Source organism: Phalaenopsis equestris, unplaced genomic scaffold (assembly GCF_001263595.1).
Source record: "Phalaenopsis equestris unplaced genomic scaffold, ASM126359v1 Scaffold222774, whole genome shotgun sequence".
NCBI classification, from domain to species: domain Eukaryota; kingdom Viridiplantae; phylum Streptophyta; class Magnoliopsida; order Asparagales; family Orchidaceae; genus Phalaenopsis; species Phalaenopsis equestris.
This window is the reverse complement of record NW_018240930.1, coordinates 20,543-21,352: the sequence shown is the minus strand read 5'-3', so window position 1 is coordinate 21,352 and position 810 is coordinate 20,543. Positions and strand designations below refer to the sequence as shown.

Genomic DNA, 810 nt, shown 5'->3' with positions numbered 1-810 from the left:
TCGCTGGGTCGAACCCACAACCGCGTTTAATAAATTTTTTTATCGGATTATTATGACAATCTGCAGCACTGCAGTAACCAAACACATCTCCCGACGTTTTCAAAATGCACCACACCAAATAAGCTATCCAAACGGGCCATAATTCTCTTATTTTTTTTTTTTACGATGTGAGCTTTGTATTTCACATTTGCATTTTATTTAATTAATTCATATATACTAAAATAACATGTCAAATATGGCGAATAGATTTAATTTTATGTAGAAAATACTATTATGAATTTAATAAAATATGAATTTCATAAATCTTAATTTATCATATTTATTAATTCTATTTAAATTAAATCCTTGCTGTTGAGCTGCCTTCACCTCGAAGAAGAACGCTCGCCGGAGGCAACGGAAGAATCCTTCTCCTCCATGGATAGGGTTTGGGTTCTATTCGTCTTCCTCTTCCTTAACATAATTTTCTGTTCCAATGCAGAAATAAAGAAACCAAGGATCAAGAGCGACTCCCGCTCCATGATCCTATTGGAAAAGTTTGGCTACACGCAGCGCGGATTCGTCGAAATCACCGTCACCGACGTCTCCTTATCCTCCTCCTTATCTACCCCCGACCCGGCTCTTTTCGGCTTCTTTCTTCTATCTGAGGAGGATCTAGTCCAAGCCATTTTCGAATCCCAGCAGCAAAACCCCGGTTCCAATCCAAATTCTAATGGCAACATTGTTTGCGTTCTCTCCCGTCCATACATCCACTTGCTCTTCACCTTCCGTGATTTTTACAAATCCTCGCAGAATTCCTACAACACCCCTTTC

The 810-nt window shown here is 39.3% G+C and overlaps 1 protein-coding gene across 3 annotated transcripts in view; it reads left to right on the top strand.

The window, feature by feature from the left end:
- Positions 1 to 360: 360 nt before the first annotated feature.
- The window catches only part of LOC110037648 (protein GPR107-like), a 4,706-nt gene continuing 4,256 nt past the window's right edge, over positions 361 to 810 (top strand). For 2 of the 3 annotated variants that reach the window (XM_020742348.1, XM_020742347.1), the window contains exon 1: positions 361 to 802. In XM_020742348.1, the coding sequence (XP_020598007.1) occupies positions 415 to 802 (388 nt within the window). In that variant the 5' untranslated portion in view covers positions 361 to 414. Of the gene's footprint in view, positions 805 to 810 lie in introns of all 3 variants that reach the window. The other variant, XM_020742346.1, reaches the window with a different exon arrangement.